The sequence below is a fragment of the Cyphellophora europaea genome (genome assembly GCF_000365145.1).
Source record: "Cyphellophora europaea CBS 101466 unplaced genomic scaffold supercont1.6, whole genome shotgun sequence".
Classification (NCBI taxonomy): Eukaryota; Fungi; Ascomycota; class Eurotiomycetes; order Chaetothyriales; family Cyphellophoraceae; genus Cyphellophora; species Cyphellophora europaea.
The window spans coordinates 154,063-176,753 of NW_008481812.1; the positions used below are offsets into that span (position 1 = coordinate 154,063).

Here is a 22,691-nt window from a genome sequence, read left to right on the forward strand (position 1 = left end):
AGATGAAGGCGAAGAAGGCAGGGTGAGATGTGGCGGTATGAAAGATCCTCGGACTTCCCTGGGAACGCACATGACCACGGTATCGATGTAGGAATACGTTTTCTTTGCTCCAAGGGAATATTTCCTTTCCATTCCAGTCATTGTTACGTTTTCGTTCTTCACCTATCGTGTCCTGTGTACAAGTACTGGCCGCAGCATGGGCAAAGATTTCTAGAAGGTCGTGCACGCAACAGACACAGACGGGCATGACTGTTAAATAGGTAGGGCTGAGTCCAATTCCTCAGATCAAGATGGCATGCAACATAGAACAATACTTGCTTTTTATCGCCTGTATAACCATGTCTATAACCTAACGACCAGCTTCCTCCCACCCCTCTCCCCCATCTTGACCCTCCTCAAGCCCTCCTCCACGAGCTCCAAACCCCCCTCCAAAACCTCTACTTCCGGCGGCTTCAGCACCCCGCGGCCCACCAGCTCGTTCAACTTCCGTGCATAGACCGCACATTCCTGCTTCAAAACAAACTGCTTCATTTCCACCGTCAAGATCCTCACGTTTGCAGCGGGCGCCTGCGCCGCGTCCGTGGCGTCCATCATCGCGAGCGGCGCGAACAGCACTTCGGCATGCTCCTGCTCATGCTCCACGCCTGCAGACGCAGAGCTAGAGACGGCGACGGCTTGTAGACACAGAGCCGCGGTCTTGGGCCCCACGAGGTCGACGACGCGGGTGATGCGCCCGTTGGACGAGGCGTGGCGGATCTCGGCGACGAGCTCGGCGTCGGACTTGCCGTCGCGGACGACGACGTGTGCGGCGCCGCGGGAACGGCAGAGGGTTTCGGTCTTGGCGGAGGCGACGACGATGGTTTTCATGTGGGCTAGCGTGGCGAGTTGGGTTAGGTACTGCCCTGTTGTTGTGGCGCCGCCCCACAGGAGGAGGTAGTCGCTCCCTTGGGGTGGCGTGGTGGAGGCGATGGTGGATGAGGATAAGGATGCAGGGATCGGAACTTGTAGCCAGTGCCACAGCGTCATGGCGGCGGTGAGGCCTGCAACGCCTAGCGTGGCAGCTTGCTCCATGCTCAGATTCGGGGGCAAGGGGAGCACAGTGTGTTCGGGCACAGTGACAAAGTGCTGGAAGCAGCCGGCGCGGCGGTCGCGGTAGTATGTGCCTTGGACAATGTCAGCTTTGGGGACATGGTTGATCTCGTCGTGTGACGCTCTACTCACTTGTCCAGACAAGGTCTCCGACTTTGACTCCCACTACCTCTGAGCCGACTTGATGCACCACGCCTGCCATTTCTCGCCCGGTGATCCACGGGAAAGAAGGGAGGCAGAAGCCATAGTCGACGGACTTCCAGTCGATAGGGTTCAGCCCTACGGCAACGGACTGTATAATGACTTCTCGCGGGTTTTGAAGCGCTGGAAAGTCGAAATTGTCGGTCAAGGTGTACTGGCCTTTTGCCGTTACCAGCAATGCTGAGTTTGCCGGATTCTGTTGGATCAAGGATCTCTCAAGACCTGCCTTTTCAACCGCATTTGGTATCGGATCTGGTGTTGCTAGTAGTTTCGCGATCTTCTCGTCTGCCTGTTCTTCGACGAGCGACAAGGACGATGTGTCGGATTTTCCCTGGTCCGTAGAGTCGACAGATCGGGATGAAGCGCTTGGTACTTTAGCTTCAAGATCTGGAGGCGTCCATGGCGACACGCCGTGTACAGTCTGAAGTTTTCTTCGCTGGGAGAAGCAGCATAGGCAGCTCGCCCAGTTTGAGAAGGCTGATGGCATGTTGGTAATGCTAGTCAGTGACGTTGGGGAAACTGTTGGCTGGCGGGACGAGCAAGCAGATTTGCTGGCGTGCATATGTATGGTAGCCTATCTGTTCCTCAACTTCCGGTAAGTGCGGCTCTCATAGTATCACGACGACAGGACTGCGACAGCGCCGATCCTATTCGCAGTCGTCCTACCTCACTCGGGTTTACGCAATTGCAATCCGTGTCGGGCAAGAACCGCGAGGAGCCGCTCCTCGCGCCTCGTGCGCGCCCAGCATGAGCCACAGTCCGACACATGGCGGCATAGTTCGCGACGGTGGGGTTGTTGCGGCCTGTGGGACGCTCGCTGTGCCAGGAGGTGAAGGTGCGGAAGCGGGCACCGCGTCGGAAGCCCTTCCCGCTTCTCACAACAACGGACCGGAGTCCTGACATGCTGGATCAGGCTCGGACTCATGAGCTCTCGTATGGACCACAGCTGTTGCTCATGCTCTGAGTCAGCTTGAAGACGCATATCAAAGTGACTTTAGCATGGTGAAGTACTAAACGGCTAAGACGAAGGGGAGAACGGATCAAAGGTTGGTTGATAATGCCAAGGCTCGGAGTTGAACGTTGTGGAATTCTGATTTCGACTCTTGCTACCTTTATGTTACCGACAGGTGCACTGAGTGCTTGCTGTGCAATGTCTGAGATCCGGAATCCCATCTTGAACGGGTTGTGGTAGACGTGATGACAGTCTATCAGTCCACAACAGCTGCCTGCATAGCTGGCGGAGCTAGCTCCATGACCGTAGCATGTACAGCAGGTGACTACACCTGGCTAGAAATCCCGACTTCTGCCTCGTTCGAAGCTTCTTCCACAGGTTTGATCTCCTCCACCTCTGATGTCAATTACAGAGGAGCGGCATCTCAAGCCGACGTTGTCTGCCAGGGCGGGCACTAGCAATGCCAGCGAGCCGTATCGATCGTTTCCAGAAGTACCTGCATCGCAAGCCCGACGCAATGCTGCTATTACAGGCAGTCAACTCCCTGGAACCAACTTAATACGGCGGCCGAGGTGGAGTATGTGAGTCTATCGCAGGTCGGAACCCTGGCGCAACACTTTTTGGATCTGAACTTACTGACCTCGACAACTGTGTGCTCATCGACAAGCCATTGACACAGACAATGTCCATAGCCTCAACGGAAGAGTCTCTCAATGGCCCCCCACGATCACCACGCGGCGCCAACTCAGCCCTCTTCACACCCCTCGCCATCGCTAATGGCGGCATTACCCTCAAGCACCGTGTCGTGATGGCGCCAATGACACGTAACCGCGGCGTGCCACTTCGATGCGAGAGCACTCCGGAGAACCAGAACCGGGTTTGGGTCGCTGACGAGCTCGTGGCGGAATACTATGCCCAGCGCGCGACTGAAGGTGGTCTGATTATCACGGAGAGTATCTTACCGAGCCCGGAATCAGGAGCCATGCCAGGCGTGCCTGGGATGTGGTTGGAAGAGCATGCGCGGGGCTGGAAGCTGGTATATCTGTCTGAGACCTGCTCTTCGCAATAATTGCTGACGGTCTTGTGAGGATAGGTCACGAAGGCAGTGCATAGCAAGAAAGGAGTCATCTATGCACAACTGACACACCATGGCCGAGCTGCAATCCCACATTTCGCAGGACATGCGCCTGTGTCGGCATCAATGACACCTTGGTCCACCGACGAGAAGTACCCGTACCCGCCACCGTTCACGCCGAAGGGGGTCTCGTATGCAGACTCACTCGTTGCATACCGCGATCACCCGCCGGTTGCGATGGCTGTAGAGCATATCCACCGCACGGTGGCGGATTACGTGCGTGCTGCGTGCATGGCAATGGAGAGTGGATTTGATAGTGTGGAGATCCACGGCGGGAACGGGTATCTGGTTGATCAGTTCATCCAGTCCAACGTGAATAAGCGGACAGACGAGTATGGAGGTGGTCCTGAGGGGAGATGTCGATTTGCGCTTCAGCTGATCGAAGAGATTGGGCGGGAGATCGGGGAGGAGAAGGTGGGGATTCGCCTTTCTCCGTTTGGTGTGTACAACGACATGGCGGACGCGGATCGTTGGGCGACATATACTTACCTGCTGCGCGAGATCAGGGCTCGGTTCCCCAGGATCAGCTACGTGCACTTCGTGGAGGCAAGGGAGGACGATGTCGCCAAGAGTCAGAGTTTGAGGCAGAGTTGGCCCGAGGGGATGGCTTTTGATCTCTCCTTTGCCAGGAAGATCTTGGGGCCGACTCCGATCTTGAGTGCTGGTGGGTGGAATGAGAATAGCTGTTGGGGAGTCGTGGAGACGGGAAAGACGGTCGATGCGTGTGTGTTTGCCAGGTGGTTTGTGAGTAATCCAGACTTGGTGGAGAGGTTGAGACAGGGGAGGGAGCTCGCGATGTATGACCGGGGCAGATTCTACGGGCCGACTAGTAAGCGTGAAGTGGGCTACACAGACTATAAGACGCGAAAGGAGGAGCAAGAGTGATACAAATTGGTGCCTAAAGTGCGCTTGTAGTAGGACAATATGGTCAAGTTCTTAATGCCAAGTCAGCTAAATAGTATCTATATGGCCGGACTAGGGCTTGGAATGATCGCTCACCTTTATACGACACTAGCAGACCAATCCACCGATAGGCCTAGCCGCCAATGTCGTTCCGGGGTGAGAAGTGAGTACGTGTAAAGCGGCCTGACCCTCGTCCCAATGCGGATTGCAGCTTTCAGTCGTGCGTAACCCGGGTATCTTCGGATCATTCACAATATCGCGCACGCTTGCTGGGTCGGTGTTCAGGCCGGAGGACGATGAGCACGCTTTTTGAGGCTCACCAGAGCTTCCAGGGACAAGCTCGACAAGCTCTGCACCGTTCTGACCCGCTTCGGCGACAGGCGGAATGGTGGGTTGCATGTGGGAGAGGTCGTCTAGGTTAACCTCACCTCGTGCGTCATGCTTGCATCAACCAATACGGAAAAGGGAACCACCACCACGCACACTTACATAAACCTGACAGACGGCTGAGCCTTATTGTGACCTCGTCCGCAGAGCTTACCGTTGTCGAAGGGCTCACATAACTTGATAGTATTATAGGTCAACTCCAGCTCTTGCTCACTCATCGGACCTCTCCCACCGACATCAGCCCCAGCTGGGAGCCGGCATCCTTCTGCAACCTCTCCCCAACGGTCTTTCGAAATTGTCCCAAGAGGCCAGAATTGTCACCATGGCGGAAGCCCAGGTTGCCCAGATCATCGTCGACAGCCTCTATGCCGCCGGTGTGCGCGTAGTCTTCGGTATCCCCGGAGCCAAGATCGATGCCATCTTTGATACGCTGCAAGACCACCCCGAGATCAAGCTCATCGTCTGTCGTCATGAGCAGAATGCCGCTATGATGGCCGCTGCCATGGGCCGCATCACTGGCATTCCAGGCGTATGCATCGCCACCAGCGGCCCTGGTGCCTCCAATCTCGCCACCGGCCTCGTCACTGCAACTACAGAAGGCGACCCTGTCGTCGCTCTAATCGGCTCCGTGCCCCGCCTGATGAACACCAAGCGCACTCATCAAAGCATGAAAGCCCTCGAGATCCTCGGTCCCACCGCCAAAGCCGCCACAGGAATCGATGTCGAGGATCAGGCCGCTGAGATCATCCTCTCCGCCTTCCGCACCGCCTCCTCCTCTCCCAAAGGTGCCGCCGTCGTCTCCATTCCAGCGGACGTGGCCAGGCTCAAGTCCAAGATTCTTCCATTCCCATCTGCCGCCTTCGCGGCACCCCGCTATGGACCCGCGCCAACATCGCAGCTTTCCGCCGTCATCGACATGATCCAGAACGCAAAGCACCCCGTCCTCTACCTAGGCATGCGCGCCTCCTCCCCACTCGTCGTCTCAGCGGTGCGCTCGCTGCTCACGAAATTCCCCATCCCCACCGTCGAGACCTTCCAAGCCGCCGGGGCCGTCAGCCGCGAACTGGCCCACCTCTTCTACGGCCGCGTCGGCCTCTTCCACAACCAAGCTGGCGACAAGCTCCTGGCGCGCTCCGACTGTGTGCTCGCCATCGGCTACGACCCCGTCGAGTACGACGCCAACGTGTGGAACCCGGACGGCAAGCTCCCCGTCGTGCACGTCGACTACACCCCCAGCGACTACGGCCAGCACTACCACCCCACCATCGAACTCCTCGGCAGCATCGTCGAGAACGTCAACCACATCGCCACCCACCTACAGTCGACCGCCGACCAACAAGGCTCCTCGTTTCTCAAATCCCTCCAGTCGCAACACACCGCCTGGCGCTCCCGCCCGGAACTCCTCGCCACCAGCGGACCCGTGCACCCCCTCCTCTTCGTCTCCAAACTCCAATCCCTCCTCGCCGACACCACCACCGTCACCGTCGACGTCGGCACCGTCTACATCTACATGCTCCGCTTCTTCTACAGCTACGCCCCCCGCACCCTCCTCTGCAGCAACGGCCAACAAACCCTCGGCGTCGGCCTCCCCTGGGCCATCGCCGCCTCCCTCGCCCAGTCCCCCCCCGCAAGCGCCAAAGTCGTGAGCCTCAGCGGCGACGGCGGCTTCATGTTCTCCAGCCAGGAACTCAGCACCGCCGTGCAGCAAAAGTGCAATATCACGCACTTTGTCTGGAACGACGAGGCGTATAACATGGTCGAGTTCCAGGAGGAGATGAAGTACGGGCGCAGCAGCGGCGTGAGGCTGGGCGGCGTCGATTTCGTCAGGTTTGCCGAGGCGTTTGGCGCGAAGGGCTTCAGGGTCGAGGATGTGAGTCAGTTGGATGGGGTGATGCGGGAGGCGCTGCAGTGGGAGGGTGTCAGTGTCGTGGACGTGAGGGTCGATTATCGGGGGAATGTCGAGTTGGCGAAGCATGTTATCGAGGATGAGTGGAACTAGGGAGGGGCTGGATGGGTGGGCAAAAGGCTCGGGAGTCTGCAGGAGGGGGGGCGGGTAGATAGGTAAAAGTCGTACTGAGCAGCAGTAGCAGCCGTGGCTGGGTATTCAAAAATTTCATGTCTCATTATTAGCATCATGCTGTTAGTCTATCATTCATGGGCGCTGCGCTCGTGTCACATCAGGGTATCGCTATGCTATACTGTGCTATGCAAAAAACAACTTCTTCTGTCTCGGCCCCTGCACCTCGGCGGCGATCGTGGCCTTTCGCTTGCCAATCGCTGACCGTGGACGGTTTGGCACTTCTGGACTACTCCTCCGTGATCGCTTTGCTTCCTCCGACGGCGCAGCTTCTGCCACCGCCTCCTTGATCGTTTGTCGCGAGAGGCAGAGATCGATGTGGGCATTGAAATCGCGGTCATTGGCGGGCTGAGGAACAGCACAGATAGGACATTCCCATAATTCCTCAACACGGCCCGACTCTGCTGGTGGCTTGTGCTTTTCCGGGGTTGGAGGCGCGCTGTTGTACTTGTACCGCCCGAACGGCTCGTGCCAGTCTGCACCACTCTTTTCGTGCTCTTGACTCAGCCTTTCAAGCTCGTCCATCTCGTCCTGTCGCTCCCGCCGTGCAGCTTCTTCGAATTCTTCGTCTGGCCAGACTTCCCACTCATCCGCTTCATTCCCCTTGCCGTTGGTGTTTGTGGGGTGCTGCTTGGCAATCCTCGGCTTAAAGAAATCACCATTGTCTTTTTTCGTGCTAATAAGATTGGTGCAGCGAAGACCCATCAAACGCAGTTTCATGCCTGGGAACTCCTTCTCCAGCTTGGCAATCATCGGCAGAGAGAAATTGTAGAGATCGTCGGCTACACTGACCGCTTTAGGAGGCACTACTTGTCGCGTGAAGACCTCGTATGTATGCAGCTTGACCTTCAGGCAGAGAGTGCGTCCTTTCACCTCGACGCGGGCCATGTCTTTCTCCAGCTCCTCAGCAGTATGGCGAAGTTTGGCCCTGAGATCCTCTTTGGTGCTGATGTCTCGAAAGGTAGATTCTGTGCCGACGCTTTTGCGCTCGTAGTCATCAGCCGGATGGATGTCTGTACGGCCAAGTCCGAGATAGGTCTGAAGGAGAAACTCATATGTCTTTTGACCGAACAGTCGATCGAGGTACGCACGGTACTGGTAGATGTCGCCGCATGTCTTGACACCAATGGCGTCGAGCTCACGTTCCAGTACCCTTCCTACTCCATTGACTTTTCGCACAGGCAGACTATCCATAAAGGCCATCACGGCTGCTCGTTCGTTAGGTACGCGGAACTGGCCATTTGGCTTGTTCTTGTTGGAGCAGATCTTTGCGATCTTGGCATTGGGCGCGATCCCAGCTGAGATGGTGATTTTGCACTTTTCATGAACTTCCTCTCGCAGCTGCTGAATTGCGGTTTCGGGGTCGAGGTGCTGGGTGTCACAGTAGTTGGTTATATTCATGTAGGCTTCGTCGATACTCGAACTTTCGAAGCGAGGGTCATATTCTTCAAAGATGGCGCGCACCTCCTTGGCCTTGGCTGTGTACTTGTCGAAGTTGAGTGGCAGGTTAATGAGCTCCGGGCAGAGTTTCTTCGCCACGAAACCTGCCATTGCACTCCTGACACCATACTTCCGGGCCTCATAGTTGCACGTTGTGACAACACCAACACCGACTGCCATAGGGACATGTTTGAGTTCTGGTCGGTCAATCTCCTCCACGGCTGCATAGAAGGCATCACAGTCGATGTGAACGACATATTGGGAAAGGTCGCGAGACAGTTCCAGCGATGCAATGAAGTCGTCTGCCCTGCGCAGCTCATGTTTGAGGTCCAGTCTCTCGAGCTCGGCTTTGCGTTTGAGGATGCCTTCAATTCTGCTGGTCAGATTCTTGTCTTTCTTTTCTTCATTATTGAAGAACTTCGAGCCTTTAGATGCTTCGTAGATGATCTCCGATACTTTCTTCTGATCCACGCCATCTTGGCCAGCTTTTGTCAATGAAGGACCTAACAGGTGATGCTTGAGTGAATGCTGTTCGGCTTCGGGCAGAGTCTCGATGGCGGCAACGATAGCCTCTTCGGAGGGGCCAATGGCGGCGTCATCATTGCTCGATTGTGTGGCTTTTTTGAGAATGGCCTCAGCTTCTTCGGGCGTCATCGTGGTGCCGTAGCCATCTTCTGCTGTAGCTGAGTTGCCGCAGCCGTCGATGTTGATGCAGGTGGTGGTAAGCAGCGACCTACGGCGTCACTAGATTTAGCTGCCTGGTCTCAGCAGAACGCGTCAAATTGAGTGGGCGCGTTTTGGGGAAAGCGCGCGCGGTCTTGCCTTCCTGCAAGCACTTCTTGGCATTCATCATCGTGCAGGCTAGACTCGATGCAGCCGTGCCGAGCCGCGAGCGAGTGTCGACATGTTGACATCTTCGAAACGGTCGATGGAGCCGCAGTCACTGCCCCCAGCACAACATCCGTGCAACATGAGAAGTGCGACTTTCGACCTGCCATGCTCGAATAGCGATGCTCGAGCAGCCACATATCCCGAACCGTCGGCATTCCCCCGCTCCTAGCATGCCCCCCGATAAACAGAATGGGAAGCCATTCACGCCCGCCCTCAGTTCCAACTTCCGCTCCACCAAGAGCCCCTTGACCCCAAAACTCGCCGGTGCAGGCCACAACTCCCACGCCACCGCGAAACGGACAGCCTTTGTACGGCAGCCTTCTCCGGGTAAGGAGGATGTTCCGTCACTCGATGGCAATATCACACCACGGTCTGCAGCTCGCAAGTCTCGTACAGAATCGCCCTCGAATACCCCGACTGCGACCAGGACTGCCGCCGCGCCTCGAAGTGTTGGACCAAATGTGAATGGAAGTGGGAAATCCACTCCTTCGCAGCAAGGACTAGGGATTCACAGCCCACTAGTGCAGGCGACTCCCACGCCATTGGGCAATGTTCACAACCCAACAAATTCGCCCACACCGATCTATACTGTCCCCAGAAGAGTATCCGGAGCACGAAGTACGGTCAAGGCCGATGAGCAGGATGATGCAAAGTTTTTCCGTGCTGGAGATGCGAAGTCATACCACATCTCTGCCCACGAAAAGCCACCCGCAGAATCAAACGGCCACTTTTTCTACGTCGGCAGCCCACCAGAGACTCTCACGTCACCCAGACTACTCTCGAGCAAACCGCATCACAGCCCAACGGGCAGCAATGTTGACGAGAAATTCTTCCATGCCCGCGAAGCTCGACCGAACATTCAGAGGTCGGGCGCTCGGTCGGAAGTTCAGCCCCGGAGTACACCAGCTTCCTCTGTAGCTGCTCGATCGCCACAGCTCGGTAGCAAACCCGGGCGCCCAATTACCCGCTCAAGGTCCCCGGCCAAAGGCCCCCAGCTCGCACGACCTACTTCGAAAGGCAACGATGTCAGAGGCAAGCCTCTGGCTGTCGCAACGCCTCTGGACGATAAACGTCGTGGAAGCCTAGGCAGTAATGCATCCAACGTAAAAGACCCGCAACTGAGCCACAGGAAGTCAATGAGCGCCAACTCAGTGACCTCTACACCCACCAGAAAACTAAGCGCCCCTCGACCGATCTCCATTCCAACACTTGAAGAGCGCCTAGGTCTGGGAGCCGCGTCAACCGCGTTGGACTCATTACTGATACCGACTGCGTCCCCGGACTCGACCAGTCCACGCTCTGTCAGCCTTGGCTCAGGCCCAAGCGATGTTGCAGCGCTTTCTGATCCAATGCTCAATGCTCCTCAATCCTCAGCCCCCGACCCTACAGGGGCTCTACCGCCAACATCGCCTCCTCTTCCACCGTCGAACAACCCACCCGACCCCGCCGCTCAAGCCCGCCGCGAGCGTAAAGTGCTCGACTTGGAGATTTCCAACTCCTCTCTACTTGCCATCAACAAGACTCTCGAGCGTGAGCTGCGCAAGCAAAATGTGGAACTCCGTCGTTTTCGGCGCCTGTCACGCTCTGGTCGCCTGAGTTTCGCACCTTCAGGCCGGAATGTCAGCAATAGTACCCTTGGCACTCTTCCTGAACTTGATGATGTCTCTGAACATTCACTCTCCGATAGTGAAGACGAAGAGCTTGACGAGGAGGATCTGGATGCATTTTCAAACGAGTCATCTTCTGGAGTTACCTCTCCGACTACACGAGCCCGGCAAAGAGCACGCGATGAAAAGCGCCTTATAATGGATCTCACAAAGCACCAGCAGATGCTGCTTGATTCGCAAAAGCTCAGTCAAAGCATCAAACGCTGCTTAACTTGCACGGATGAGTTGATCCGTGATGGCACGAAAGCTTTGGAGTATCGTGTGAACATAGGTGATGTTCGAATCGGCGGAAGGGTGCTTACCAATGATGAGACGGAGGTGAATAACGATGAAGGGGACGAGGCGCGAAAAGGGCTATTGAGCCCTGGAGTCGAAATCGGCGATTGGCTGCAGGGCGGACTTTGGGTCAGTCAGAACCCGCTCAGCAGAGACAGCGCCATACTGGAAGATACCACTGGATCACCGTCTCAGAATCAGTCGCCATCTCACGACACTGGACAGAGCCAAAGCATGCCTGCTCTCGATGAACTTGACCGGCTGCTTCAAGAGCAGGATCCTGAGTCGTTGTGAAGACGGGGTGGAGGTGCCAGTTGGGCGACGTCGGCAACCATATCAGCTATTGGAACATCGAATAGACCGCTATTGCCCACCACCATGACCGGAGGCCAACAATCATGGCAGAAATCCCTTGTGTTTATTCCACAACCAACTACAACCGCGTCACGACCTAATGACTATAATGGCAGGAGAGGGGAAGAATGAAGCGAAAGAGAAAGGACGGGACTCCCAAATCATGTGTCGAACCCTGTGTTTTGTTATCAAGCGAACTTATTTATTGGATATCTCACCTCTATTGAGACTGCTGATTTCTGCCACGACCAATACACCGTGTTGTATTAGCTTGGCTTGGCTTGGCTTTGGCTGGCGTTTATATTTGCATTTTTCGCAGTGTCTGTACGATACCCCCCACCATCCCCCAACTCAATGATGCTCGCGAAGAGATGGGAAAAGGTAGGGAAGCTGCGCTATACAGGAAAGAAGATCAAGTCAAAAGAGAAGAAGGATCAGCTTGTGCGCGAACAAGGACATGGACATGAAACAAAAGACGGAATGAGAATCTCCAGAACTTCCAATTCCGAAGTAATTCGCAATGCCCTCCCGTCAGGACAAACGTCCACGTCTCCCTATCACTGTGACCTTTCTTTGCTTCGTATCCGTGTCCGTGTCCGTGACCCATGCCGAGTTAACCCTACAGTTTGAGTGCGGTGTTGCAGAAACATACACATGTCTAGACCTTGCTTGGCTGATCGATTCGGAGCTTGAGCATTGAGGGCAGGACCTAAAAAGCCCCACGGGGCGGGTAGTAGTGGATGTGAACACTGAATTGCTTCCCCGCGAGCTTGCATGCCAAGCTCAAGCTCAAGGTCAAGATGAAGGTCAAGGTCAAGATGAAGGAAAGTGTGTCGTGGGTTGGAGATATGCACGGTATCAGGTAGCTGAGCTGGGCGTTCGCCGACGGATATACAGCTTGTGCATGTGCAGACCCTAGGCAGGCATTCAAACGTAGACATGAAGGGAACGGGACGTCGTCGTCGTGAGCGAGTCAATTCCCTTGAAGGGTAGATCGGTCAGGGAGAGGGGGATAGAGAGCCCAAGTATTGTATATAGCTAACGAACTAGGTAGGCTGGCGGTGGCACTTCAACTGTTCTGACCCCAGGGCACGCCATCACGCTGCTTCATGTTCATGGGAGGGGGAACGAGACTGACTCCTATCTGGCTACTGTAAAGGTGAACTGTTCACTGGCGCGCTAGCGGTTGGCCGTTGTATTCGAGGGTTGCGCCTGCCTGACACAATGCCACATCCAGTCGACTCTTGAGACGAAGGACTGTGGATATGTATCCTCGTCGAGCGCGGCTGCTGATACAGTAGGCAGAGTGGCTGATGGTGTGGGAGTCGTGAAGTCTTTCATCGTATTACAAGCGGCGCCGGGACGCTGCCGCTCAAATCTATGCATCTACCTACAATCTGCGTCTTGGCTCAAGTCTATTATCCAACGTGCTGCAACGTCGTCCTTGCTGAACAGATGGGACTTGCTTGTGAGCCACGCCCCGCGAACGGCGCCCTGTTGAGGGGCGATTCTTGTACCCGATGGCGGTCGCGCGTTTGGTTCGGACTCGTTGCGCGGCCACTTCGGGCGCGATAGACCGTCTGAAACCAGACCATAGATGTCTGGCCCACGGGCCGGCGTGTCTGCCCTGAGGTTCTGGAAGTTGAGACCCTATCTGGCCGCAGCAGACGATGGCGTCACAGTTACCAATGTTCGGTGCCAGGAAGCTGCAGCCGATTTGATGAACGGGAAAGCGGTCTAGGACGGAGGGGCGGTCTTCTGGTCGTGGTGGTGGAAGAAGCCGTGCTTTTCTTTCTCGGCCTTCTCAGCTTTCGTAGTCTCCTCTTTTTGCTTTCCCTTCTTGTCCTGCTTTCTCATAGATTCAGCCATAAGCTGCTCAAAAGCCATGTAATCGCCTTCTTCTTCGGGGTCTCGCTCGGCCTGCGAAAGGTCAATGTTTGTGCTTCACACAGATGCACGGCCTCAGCCGGCTCATTCTCGGAAGGAATCGACTTACCTTTTGAAAGATCGTACCGCACAGCACCAATGCGTGCGCTCTTTCTACCCTCTTTTCTAGCTTCACAGTCTTATCGTTCAGTATCTTGTCGCAGACGTCACGGAGCACGCCTTGGATCTCAAACTTGCTGCCGCGCCATGCTGCTGCAAGAATCTTGCCAGTGACCTTGCGCTCGTACTCGGCCTTCTTCTCGTCCGTCCAATCCGCACCGCCGGCTTCTTCGAGCTTGGCCATCTCCTCCATGGTAAGCTGCGCGTCAATGGCGGTGGAGATCGTAGTCCAGGTTTCTTTGGCGAGTGTGCCCTTATCCTTGAGGCGAGAGAAGAAGCCAGAGATGCCAAGGAATTTTTGCGACTTGAGGAACGATGTGGCCTTTTGAAGGTACGTGGTGCCGATGGCGTGTAGGATCTCGAGGCCAAAGCTCTCCATCTTCATGTTCTCAACTTCCAGCCTAGTCTTCTCCTGGAAAGCTGCTGTGACCTCTGCGCCCTTGTCGGTCTCGGTCCAAACGCTGATGCGGTCAATAAGCTTCTTGGAGAGCGTATCAACACGTTCCTCCCGCTTCTTCCGTCGCTCGGCTTCATAGGCTTCGAGCTTTTCGCGCTGTTCTTTAGTCAAGCCACCACGCTTCTTCTTTTTCTGCAGTTCCTTTTCCTCCTCGGTCAGACCAGCGGCTTCCATACGAGCATCCTCTTCAGACTTGTCCATAAGAGCCTGCTGACCCCACTGTCTGCGCGGTGTGGAGGTACCGGAAGCGGCTTGCGGAGCGGGCGAGTGTGAAGCAGCAGGGATATCGGCAGGAGTAGCATCGGCAGCGTATGGGGGCGGGGGTGCAGAAGTTGAGGGCTGGGAGTCAGCGGCAGCCTCTTTAGCCTTTGCACCGACTGATTCGGCGGCCGCAGTCTTCTGGGCCTCATCGTGTACATTCAGCTTCTCCTCCGCTTGCTGGGCGAGCTCCGCTTCTTGCGCCTCTTCCTGAGTGACCTCCATGGTATGGGTAAGATCCTTCATAAGCGTGAGTTCGCCAATGTAGTCAACGAAAGCGTCGCCACCAAAGATCATGGAGAAGAACTCGGATGGATCCTCGAAGCCGGCGTTCGGCATGGCCTTCTCTTTGCCAAACTTGTCATACTGGGAGCGTAGCTCTTTGTTAGAAAGGATCTGGTACGCCTCGCCAATGGCTTGAAACTTTTCGTGGGCCTGCTCATCGCCAGGATTTTTATCCGGGTGAGTGGTGATGGCGAGCTTGCGGTAGGCTTTCTTGATTTCGAGTTCGGAAGCGTCGGGCTTCACGCCGAGGGCATCGTAGTAGGCTGTATCGACCACCATTGTGTCTGTCGAGGGTCGAGGAACTCGATCAAGCACAAGAGTAGGTGGGGCACGTCAGCGATAGAGAGATAGCAATCTATGTTCTTGACTAGTAGGCAGCAGGCAAGAACGCTCAAGTACTGTCCGGGGAATAGATACGAAATCGCAGCCGCGTCAACCGAGGAGGCGTCAGGCAGCAAACGGGATACTGCTATTTGCAGTTGCGGTGTTGATCGTGGAACAGGATCAGGCTGAGCCACGCGGGAGTGAAGTCATTGCTTGGCAAATCAGATTCAGATTGGCCGGCGCTGTCGTCGTCTTGGCGTATCGCTGCCAGGGTTAGGGTTATGTCAGAAAAAGTGCGACGATTCGGATCCGCCGCGCAAGTTCCCCAATGCCGGGGATCTGCCACGCCCGCACGCGAGACGGCCCAGAGAAAGGTTGACGGTCGACCACCGGAGCGTAATCAAGACTCGCATCTACCTCTTCCCGATCTTTGAGGCCACTTCTAGACCATTACGCTCCCTATTTGCAGTTTACACTCCTTCTCTCACCACCACCAATTGCGGCCTTGCGGGGACACAATCAAGATGCCAAAGGCTAGCGAAGTGCTCTACTACCTGGTACATGTCCAGCAATTAAGGTCGATCATTCAATGGTACTTGCACACCCGTCCTGGGCAATGAGCACGGAAGCTTACAAACACGCAGGAAAGTCTGGCACAACCCTGTGCATGAGCGCGACGAGTCCAAAGAGTCGCCCGAGCTGAAGAAATGCTTCGAGTTTCTTGACTTGACTAGCCGCAGTTTCGCGTCCGTCATTAAGGAACTTCATCCAGACCTCCTAATACCGATATGCCTCTTCTACTTGGTCTTGCGAGGTCTCGATACCATTGAAGACGACACGTCTATCGACGCAAAAACCAAGGAACCTCTACTACGCAATTTCAAGGACAAGCTCGAGGTCGACGGCTGGAATTTCAACGGCAATAGGCCGGAAGAGAAAGATCGAGAGTTGCTGGTCCAATTTCAATATGTTATTGCGGAGTACAAGAAGCAGAAGCAGGTCTACCAGGACGTCATCAAGGATATTTGCGATAAGATGGGCAATGGCATGGCGGACTACTGCCTCGATGCCGAATTCAACAACGAGGGTGTCAAGACCGTCAAGGCTTACGATCTCTACTGCCACTATGTCGCGGGTCTAGTGGGTGAGGGACTGACGCGCATGTTTGTTGAGAGTGGCTTCGGAAATCCACGCCTCCTCGAGCGCCCTAACTTGCACGACTCCATGGGCTTGTTCCTTCAGAAGACCAACATTATTCGTGACATTCGGGAAGATTTCGACGACAAACGGAGCTTCTGGCCCAAGGAGATTTGGGGAAAGCATGTTGACAAATTCGAAGACCTCTTCAAACCCGAGCACAAAGCCGCTGCCTTAGCCTGCCAGTCCGAAATGGTCTTGAACGCCCTCAATCACGCCGATGAGTGTCTTTTCTACCTGGCCGGCCTTCGGGAGCAGAGCGTGTTCAATTTCTGCGCCATTCCTCAAACCATGGCCATTGCGACGCTGGAGCTGTGCTTTCAGAACTACGCCATGTTCGAACGCAACATCAAAATTACGAAAGGAGAAGCCTGTCAAATTATGATTGAGTCAACACAGAACCTTGAGCTGGTTTGTGAACGGTTCCGAAAACACATCCGCGCGATTCGCAAGAAGAACAATCCCAAAGACCCCAATTTCCTCAAGATCAGTATTGCGTGCGGCAAGGTTGAGCAGTTCATTGAGTCCATCTTCCCCAAGCAGACGCCGGAAAGCTTAGCTGCTCAGAAAGAAGGTGCCGATGCAAGACTGGCTCAAGCTGGAGGGCAGGAGTCGACAAGCATGGGAACGTCGGATGTTTTCATGCTCTCACTGGCGGTGTTCGGTACACTTTTCATCATTTCTGCTATCATGGTATGTACACCGCTCAATAATGTGCAGGATGTCACTAATCATGTTCAGGTTGGCGTTGCTTGGCTCTTTGGTGCTCGGTTCGACCTTGTCATCGATCAACTCAAAGAAGGTGGCTCGGAACTGTACAACAAGCTCATCAACCCCAATCCCGATCCTCCTGTGGTCTCGGCAGCAAAAGCTATCACGTCGTCCATTGCATCGGCTGCATCTTCGATAAAGAAGGAGCTATAGCGCACATATTAAGGTCAACTGGAAGGCATAACACTGTCCTAATGCACATAACACTGATCAGAGCTCTCCGTCCCCTCCCCAGATCCCTCAGCACGGATGTCAAATTGCAACTCGGTTCCTCCAATAACCGCTGTTGTGCCGAAGAAGTGCTAAAATCAACCTTGCTCGAAACTGACAATTGATGAACTCCAAGATACTCGATGAAGTGTTCTTATCATATTCGACCAGACAAAATGCAGCAGATTCTTTGACGGTATGCAAGAGTGGCTCCGTACGCTGCACGGATACCGAACTCGTCGCCCGTGCTCGATGATAGCTTCGCCCTTCGCCCAGCCATCTCTCATATTGCGTGACCCTTAATGAAAGCACGCATCGTTTCGACGGATGCGTGTCAGCGAGCTTTGAGGCAGCTCAGTGCCAAGTCCGATGCATTTCACCCCTGCATAACTGGAAGTCGTACAGTGCTTGGTTCCTGCCTACAACTTGTGTTGCTTGTGAAACACTTTTTGCCTTTGCCGATAAATCTTGCACGGTACAACTCAGTCAGGTTGAACCTCGTTCCCGAGCTTCGCCTATTACGAATGTGATGAGCTGAGTATCAATGCAATCCTTGAGGAACGAGCGCCTAGTTCGTCTTGATCTCGCTCGCTGACAATGTGAATCGAAGCTATCTTGTGGCTACGTACATGCCAATCTAATCTCATCGCCGCACTAACGGCAACTACATCAACGAGATGGCGGGATTACGTCTCGCCCAGCGTTACATCCTGGTAGCCATCGTCCTAGTCTTTCTCATTGCCTATTCCTCACAGAATCTGCCCCTCCAAGGTTTTCGATCATCCCCCTGATACAATCTGGAGCCGCCGAAAAGCGCATTTTCCCATTCCATCTCTTCATCAGCTGCCAGCCGACCGAAAACATATGCCTAGAATCCAATACGACTTCCCAAGCGAGTCCGATCTTCAGAGGGAAATACGCAGCCATCGCCGAGGGATCGTCAAAGAGACCTTTCTCCGGTGTTGGCGTTCATACAAGGACGGAGCGTGGCTGTCGGATGAACTCGCGCGCGTTACTGGCTCTGGCAACATGGCATATGGCGGCTGGGCCACAACCTTGGTGGACTCTCTGGACACGTTGCTGATTCTGGGACTGATGCAGGAGTTCAAGGATGCGACCAAAGCTTCGACGTCTCTGGACTTCGCTTGGTCACATGAAGCCGAAATCAGCACTTTTGGGACCAACATCCGATACCTCGGTGCGTTTCTCGCCGCATACGATTTGAGCGGAGATCACGCCTTGTTGTACAAGGCGATAGAGGTCGGCGAGCTGCTCCTGGCGGCTTTCGATACTCCAAGTCATCTGCCTGTTGCAAAGTTCAGGTGGCAAGAGGCAGCATCGGGAGCAATTCAGAACACTTCGTTCACGACCATCGCCGAGCTAGGATCATACTCGCTTGAGTTCACGCATCTGTCCCAAGTGACTGGGGATATGCGTTTCTACGACGCTTCTCTGCGAGGCATACAACTCAAGACTAGCCTACCAGGAATGTGGCCGCAAGATCTTGATGCTCGTTGCCCTGTCCACAGAAATGCCTAGTTCGTCATGCTCCCTAGGTGGCTGCAGTGACTCCGCGTACGAGTACTTGCTGAAGACTCATCAACTAGTAGGCGGAGCAGTGTCTACATATGAGGAGATGTATCGTGCCGCCACCGATGCAATTGTCGAACACCTCTTATTTCAACCTGCAACACCTGACAACGAGAGCATCCTCGCTCTTGGCACATCGGTTGCTGCCACGGGTACGAGGCCGGTACTAGACCCGAAACTTGAGCATCTATCTTGCTTCGCGGGAGGTATGTTCGCACTGGGAAGTCGCTTGCTTGACGTTCCCGAGCACCTATCGATAGCCGAGAAATTGGCCAACGGATGTATCTGGGCGTACAATGCATTTCCTCTGGGCGTTATGCCGGAGACCTCTTATTTGATGATCTGCGACAGACAGCCTTGTGTCTGGGAAGATCACGATCAGAACAGCTTCAGGCTTCTGCCCCCTGGTATACTTGCTGTTACTGACCCTGCATATCGATTGCGGCCAGAGGCTATCGAGAGCTTGTTCTATCTGTACCGCATCACTGGCAACACCGCCTTGCAAGATGTTGCCTGGGAAATGTTCCAGCAGATTAGTCGACTCACTCGCACGGAATTTGGCAATGCTGAGCTCGCAGATGTGACCGTGACATTTGGGATGCCAAGAAAGGTGGATTCGATGTCAAGGTACGTTGACATCCTTTCACTTACTTCCATACTGACGGAGTTGGACAGCTACTGGATGGCAGAAACGCTGAAGTATTTCTACCTCATCTTCAGCGAACCAAGTCTCGGCAATCTTGACGAATGGGTCTACAGTACTGAGGGGCACCTTTTCCGGCTGAAATGTCGCCAGCATCCTGGTGCTGTTGACAGGTACATGCAGACATGTTCGACTATTATCAAAGAACACACCATTCCAGCGCCGAACGGGAAGTCGAGTCCATTGCAAGTGAACCGTTACAGATGCTATACTTCATTATTCAGTCCAGATGCGCGCCGGCCACCAGTCCCCTTTTTCGGTTGCCGCTCTGGATTTTTAATCCCCCGATTTAACGCCAACACTCTCTCATGTCCCATGGCAGCCAGCAATTCAACGCGAACGAAGCCACCAGATGAAGATCCCCTGATGATACACGTTGACGGCGCCTCTACCTTTCGTTGCGGCCAGGTTTCCTGCCATACACATTATAACTGCACGACGTCAGCAAGGCCCCTAGGCCACACACGAAAGGAACACTCACAAGTGCACATAGGTATGCACGCTCCCATCCTGCCTCTCCTTCCTCGCCTGCGCCAGCAAAACCTGTAATTGAGCGGGATCCCTTCCCAACAAACCCACATACCCCCTCTCCATGCCGGAGTTGAGATACTCCATAAAATTCACCCTTTCCAGCAACCCAAGCTCCTTCAACCTTTGGTCTTTCGCCCACGGTTTGGTCGGCATCTTGAACACGCGCTCCTGCACATCCTCAAAGCCCGCCTCCTCCAATTGCGCCCTCCACTTCTCGGGCGCCCAGCCATCCGTGCCCAACGCATCACCAATATCGAAAAACACCTCACTCAACTCCTGATACGCCGACCCCTCCCGCTCCCAGCTCCCATCATCGCACCCCAGCGTCGGTAGCGTGCCCGACACCTCCAAATACGCCCCGGGCCGCAGGTGCGCATACGCCTGCGCAATCAACCGCGGCCAGTCACGGATACAGTACAGCAATTCCCGGCCGTGGATGAAATCCCACGTCCCATCCCCCAACAACCACTCGCTCTCGATATCCAGGATCTCAAACTCGCAATTCCCCGGAACCCACATATGCTGCACGGGCGCGATGTCCAAACCCAACACCTTGGCGCTGGCGTACTGATCCGCCATATCCATGGCCCACGAGCCCCTGCCCGTGCCTAAATCCAGGATCTTCTGCGGCTGCGCCGTCCACATGGGCGCGAGGTGGAAGAGGCCATCGTACAGCAGCAGAAACTTGGAGTGTTGCAGTTCGTTGCGCTCCTGCTCCTCGTCGTCGACGGGCAGGCCGTAGAAGTGCTGGCCGTGCGCGGCGTAGACGCGGCCGTACTCGATGACGCCGCGCCGGATGCTGGACGCGATCGACGTCACGTAGCTGGTGTTGGCATCGTTGTTATTGTCGTTGGAGCTGAGGGACTCGGCGTAGCCCGAGTCGGAGATGTCGTCGTTGTCGGCTGCTTCCATCGCCGGTTCGCTTTGGGGGGAAGGGGTTGAGGCTGCGGAGCTGAGAGCTGTGTGCTGGTGGTTGTCGCGCGCCGACGACGGTCGGGTTGCGCCCGCGATTATACATCAACACCCACACCACCCTTCCAGAGCCCAGCGCTTCTACGGCGGGGGTGGCTTTCGATGCTATGCATACACGGCACAGCACATGCCGGCAGGTGGTACTACGCCAGAGAGGGTGTCTACCGTTGGTTGTTAGAAGCGTTGGGCGTCCATCAGGATCTAGATTGTGGACCATGTGTCCTGGAGAGCAGGGATTGTGCATGGCCAAGCCATATGTTTGTGCATTCAGGCAAGCCGGGAAATATTCCCCGTCGCCAGGAGCGGAACTCTACTCGACCGGCTAATACAAAGGACACACGATGCAGCTGTGCCAAGCGCGACGAAGTCGCCGAAAGACACCAATTGATGCAGTACCATCGGCAAATCGCTCCCACAACACATCCTGACGGGAACCGACCTCATGGATCGTACTGCATTCCATCCCCGCGCCGTTCTCTTTTCCCCTCACAATCTCTCCCGCCTGTCACGCTCCATCTCGGACTATGGCTTCCCACCAGGATGACTCAGCTCAACTGCAGACCTTGCTCGGTCAGCTCACGGCTGCGGTAGGGGCATACCGGCCTGGACCCGAACCCGAGGCTTACGCCGCCCGTATGGACATCACGGCCAAGGTAAAGGAGATGCAGCGGCTGATGATGGCGCCGGCGGACATGGCTCTGCACCATACGGTCAATATGTTCGAGCTGGTTGGGATCCGGACGCTTCGGGAGTACGACGTGCTCAGGGCTATCCCTGCGCCGCCAGAATCCATCAGCCTGGCGGACCTCGCAGCCAAGACCGGGCTACAAGATTCGCTGCTCGAGAGGATCGCTCGACTTCTTGTAGGGACCGGCTTCCTGGACATGACGCCGGACTATCAGTACCGGCACACCAAGTTCTCTTCGGCGTACTGCCAAGAGCCAGGTCCGGGCAACTTCATGCAAGCCATGTTCGATGAGGGACTGACGCCGCTTACCGGGTTTCACAGTTGGTTAAGGACGTCCGGCAATGATGGGCAGGAGCCGGGCGATTACTACCGTAACCCGTACACATCGCACCACAAGCAGGACGGGCTCTCGCCGCTGGACATCATGGCGCAGTTCCCCAAACGGCTCAAGGAGTTCCAGCTCGGGTTCATGGCGCAGGAGGACGCGGTGCCCATCACCGGCTACTATGACTTCGGGCAGCTCTTCGACCCCGAGAAGGACGGAGACCGCCCTACCGTTGTGGACGTCGGCAGCGGCCAGGGCCAGTCGATCAAGCAAATGTTGGATTCCTTTCCGAACCTCGAGTCGAGGCGCATGGTGATGGAAGACCTCCCACCCGTGATCGAGCTGGCCAAGACATCCAAGCACGTGCCGTCGGACGTGACGATGCTGGTGCACAATTTCCTCGCGCCCCAGCCGGTGGCCGCAACGGGCGCCAAAGCCTACTACCTCCGCCGCATCATGCACGACTTCTCGGACGCCAACTGCGTCGTCATCCTCAAGCACATCCGGGCTGCCATGCTGCCGGACTCGCGCGTCCTGCTTGCCGACATGGTCATGCCGAAGCGCGTCACCGAGGCGGATCTCCCTGCCGCGGCCATTGATAATTGTATGATGATCATGGGTGGCAAGGAACGCACGGCTGAAGGGTTCGAGAAGGTCGTGGCAGAGGCCGGGTTGGAATTGGTCAGAATTTGGCGCAGTCGCGAGGATGGCGCCACGGGAGCGCTCGTAGAGGCCAAGATGTCGTCCTCGTAGCATGGCAGGTTTCTTGGAGCAGTAGATACAACGCACATCGTGGACATTTTTGGAGCATTGCGTATAGACGAATCATCAACACACTATCTAGAACAAGGGTTCAACCACACTCGCGTCCCCCTGGTTCGTAAAGCAGCTTGGTGACCCCGCGCGAGAGATGACGGGGGGTGATGTTGTGGTCCTTCAGGACAAGCTAACATACTGCAAAG

At 55.4% G+C, this 22,691-nt stretch overlaps 10 protein-coding genes across 10 annotated transcripts; 6 read left to right on the forward strand and 4 right to left on the reverse strand.

Annotated features, from left to right (window-relative positions):
- Positions 1–342: 342 nt before the first annotated feature.
- On the reverse strand, positions 343–1,777 carry HMPREF1541_06264 (uncharacterized protein; the record flags this gene model as incomplete). Its single annotated transcript, XM_008720600.1, has 2 exons — positions 343–1,163; positions 1,222–1,777. The coding sequence occupies 2 exons, from the start codon at positions 1,775–1,777 to the stop codon at positions 343–345; spliced, it is 1,377 nt and encodes a 458-aa protein (XP_008718822.1).
- Positions 1,778–2,924: 1,147 nt separating this feature from the next.
- Positions 2,925–4,262, forward strand: HMPREF1541_06265 (uncharacterized protein; the record flags this gene model as incomplete). Its single annotated transcript, XM_008720601.1, has 2 exons — positions 2,925–3,278; positions 3,336–4,262. The coding sequence occupies 2 exons, from the start codon at positions 2,925–2,927 to the stop codon at positions 4,260–4,262; spliced, it is 1,281 nt and encodes a 426-aa protein (XP_008718823.1).
- A 727-nt stretch (positions 4,263–4,989) lies between these two features.
- HMPREF1541_06266 (acetolactate synthase, catabolic) lies at positions 4,990–6,666 on the forward strand (the record flags this gene model as incomplete). The annotated part of the gene is made up of 1 exon (XM_008720602.1): positions 4,990–6,666. The coding sequence occupies one exon, from the start codon at positions 4,990–4,992 to the stop codon at positions 6,664–6,666; it is 1,677 nt and encodes a 558-aa protein (XP_008718824.1).
- A 204-nt stretch (positions 6,667–6,870) lies between these two features.
- Positions 6,871–8,838, reverse strand: HMPREF1541_06267 (uncharacterized protein; the record flags this gene model as incomplete). Its single annotated transcript, XM_008720603.1, has 1 exon — positions 6,871–8,838. The coding sequence occupies one exon, from the start codon at positions 8,836–8,838 to the stop codon at positions 6,871–6,873; it is 1,968 nt and encodes a 655-aa protein (XP_008718825.1).
- A 407-nt stretch (positions 8,839–9,245) lies between these two features.
- Positions 9,246–11,312, forward strand: HMPREF1541_06268 (uncharacterized protein; the record flags this gene model as incomplete). The annotated part of the gene is made up of 1 exon (XM_008720604.1): positions 9,246–11,312. One exon carries the CDS (start codon positions 9,246–9,248, stop codon positions 11,310–11,312), a length of 2,067 nt encoding a protein of 688 aa, XP_008718826.1.
- A 1,797-nt stretch (positions 11,313–13,109) lies between these two features.
- Positions 13,110–14,697, reverse strand: HMPREF1541_06269 (uncharacterized protein; the record flags this gene model as incomplete). Its single annotated transcript, XM_008720605.1, has 2 exons — positions 13,110–13,292; positions 13,369–14,697. The coding sequence occupies 2 exons, from the start codon at positions 14,695–14,697 to the stop codon at positions 13,110–13,112; spliced, it is 1,512 nt and encodes a 503-aa protein (XP_008718827.1).
- A 569-nt stretch (positions 14,698–15,266) lies between these two features.
- HMPREF1541_06270 (farnesyl-diphosphate farnesyltransferase) lies at positions 15,267–16,863 on the forward strand (the record flags this gene model as incomplete). The annotated part of the gene is made up of 3 exons (XM_008720606.1): positions 15,267–15,334; positions 15,387–16,632; positions 16,681–16,863. 3 exons carry the CDS (start codon positions 15,267–15,269, stop codon positions 16,861–16,863), a joined length of 1,497 nt encoding a protein of 498 aa, XP_008718828.1.
- A 1,086-nt stretch (positions 16,864–17,949) lies between these two features.
- HMPREF1541_06271 (uncharacterized protein) lies at positions 17,950–19,493 on the forward strand (the record flags this gene model as incomplete). Its single annotated transcript, XM_008720607.1, has 3 exons — positions 17,950–18,355; positions 18,399–19,340; positions 19,438–19,493. The coding sequence occupies 3 exons, from the start codon at positions 17,950–17,952 to the stop codon at positions 19,491–19,493; spliced, it is 1,404 nt and encodes a 467-aa protein (XP_008718829.1).
- A 197-nt stretch (positions 19,494–19,690) lies between these two features.
- HMPREF1541_06272 (uncharacterized protein) lies at positions 19,691–20,656 on the reverse strand (the record flags this gene model as incomplete). Its single annotated transcript, XM_008720608.1, has 1 exon — positions 19,691–20,656. One exon carries the CDS (start codon positions 20,654–20,656, stop codon positions 19,691–19,693), a length of 966 nt encoding a protein of 321 aa, XP_008718830.1.
- Positions 20,657–21,240: 584 nt separating this feature from the next.
- Positions 21,241–22,482, forward strand: HMPREF1541_06273 (uncharacterized protein; the record flags this gene model as incomplete). The annotated part of the gene is made up of 1 exon (XM_008720609.1): positions 21,241–22,482. One exon carries the CDS (start codon positions 21,241–21,243, stop codon positions 22,480–22,482), a length of 1,242 nt encoding a protein of 413 aa, XP_008718831.1.
- Between the last annotated feature and the right edge of the window lie 209 nt (positions 22,483–22,691).